At 39.9% G+C, this 607-nt stretch overlaps 1 protein-coding gene across 1 annotated transcript in view; it reads right to left on the reverse strand.

The window, feature by feature from the left end:
• Positions 1-312, reverse strand: part of LOC105822408 (ephrin type-A receptor 7-like) — a gene marked incomplete at its 3' end in the record, with an annotated part of 139,055 nt that extends 138,743 nt beyond the window's left edge. Inside the window, exon 1 of the mRNA XM_012659388.1 lies at positions 153-312. Coding sequence (XP_012514842.1) covers positions 153-312 — 160 coding nt within the window. The remainder of the gene's footprint in view (positions 1-152) is intronic.
• Positions 313-607: the final 295 nt, after the last annotated feature.

Below are 607 nucleotides of genomic sequence, written 5' to 3' on the forward strand. Positions count from 1 at the left end.
AGGAGAAATAACAAGAAAAAGTTAAAGTTGTAAATAATCAACAAGCTAAAAAAAATCCAGTTCTGTATGGAGAAGTTAGCTAAATATTCAAGCAAGACATCTCATGTATGCAGTCACATTATTCATTCAATGAAGACAGAAACAAAACATACCTGCTTGGCCAGTAGTGATACTGACAGCCGCAAAGAGCCTCTGGGATCGGCTTAAGTCAGAAACTCCATTTACAGCTTCAACTTCAAAAGTATAATTAGCGTGGGCTAGCAGGTCCATGACAGTGACATAGTTATCCTCTAATCCAGTCTGCTGGGGCATGTATCCAATGTTACTCCCACAAGGAACACATTCGCCCTGCTCCCAACTGCATCGCTTACACAATATTCTGTAGGTCACATCGTTTCTTCCCCCATTGTCTGCAGGAGGACTCCATTCCAAACTTACTGTGGTTTGGTTGATGTTGAAAATGAGGTTCTGTGGTGCAGATGGCGGCCCTTAGGAAACCAAAAATAAATAAACAAATTAAAAAATAGGAAAAAAACACATACAAACAAAAAGAACAAAAGGATCTATGTGGGCCATTAAGCTAGTGGCTCGGTTACCAAAGAGAAAA

This window comes from Propithecus coquereli, unplaced genomic scaffold (genome assembly GCF_000956105.1).
Source record: "Propithecus coquereli isolate 6110/MARCELLA unplaced genomic scaffold, Pcoq_1.0 Scaffold609, whole genome shotgun sequence".
Classification (NCBI taxonomy): Eukaryota; Metazoa; Chordata; class Mammalia; order Primates; family Indriidae; genus Propithecus; species Propithecus coquereli.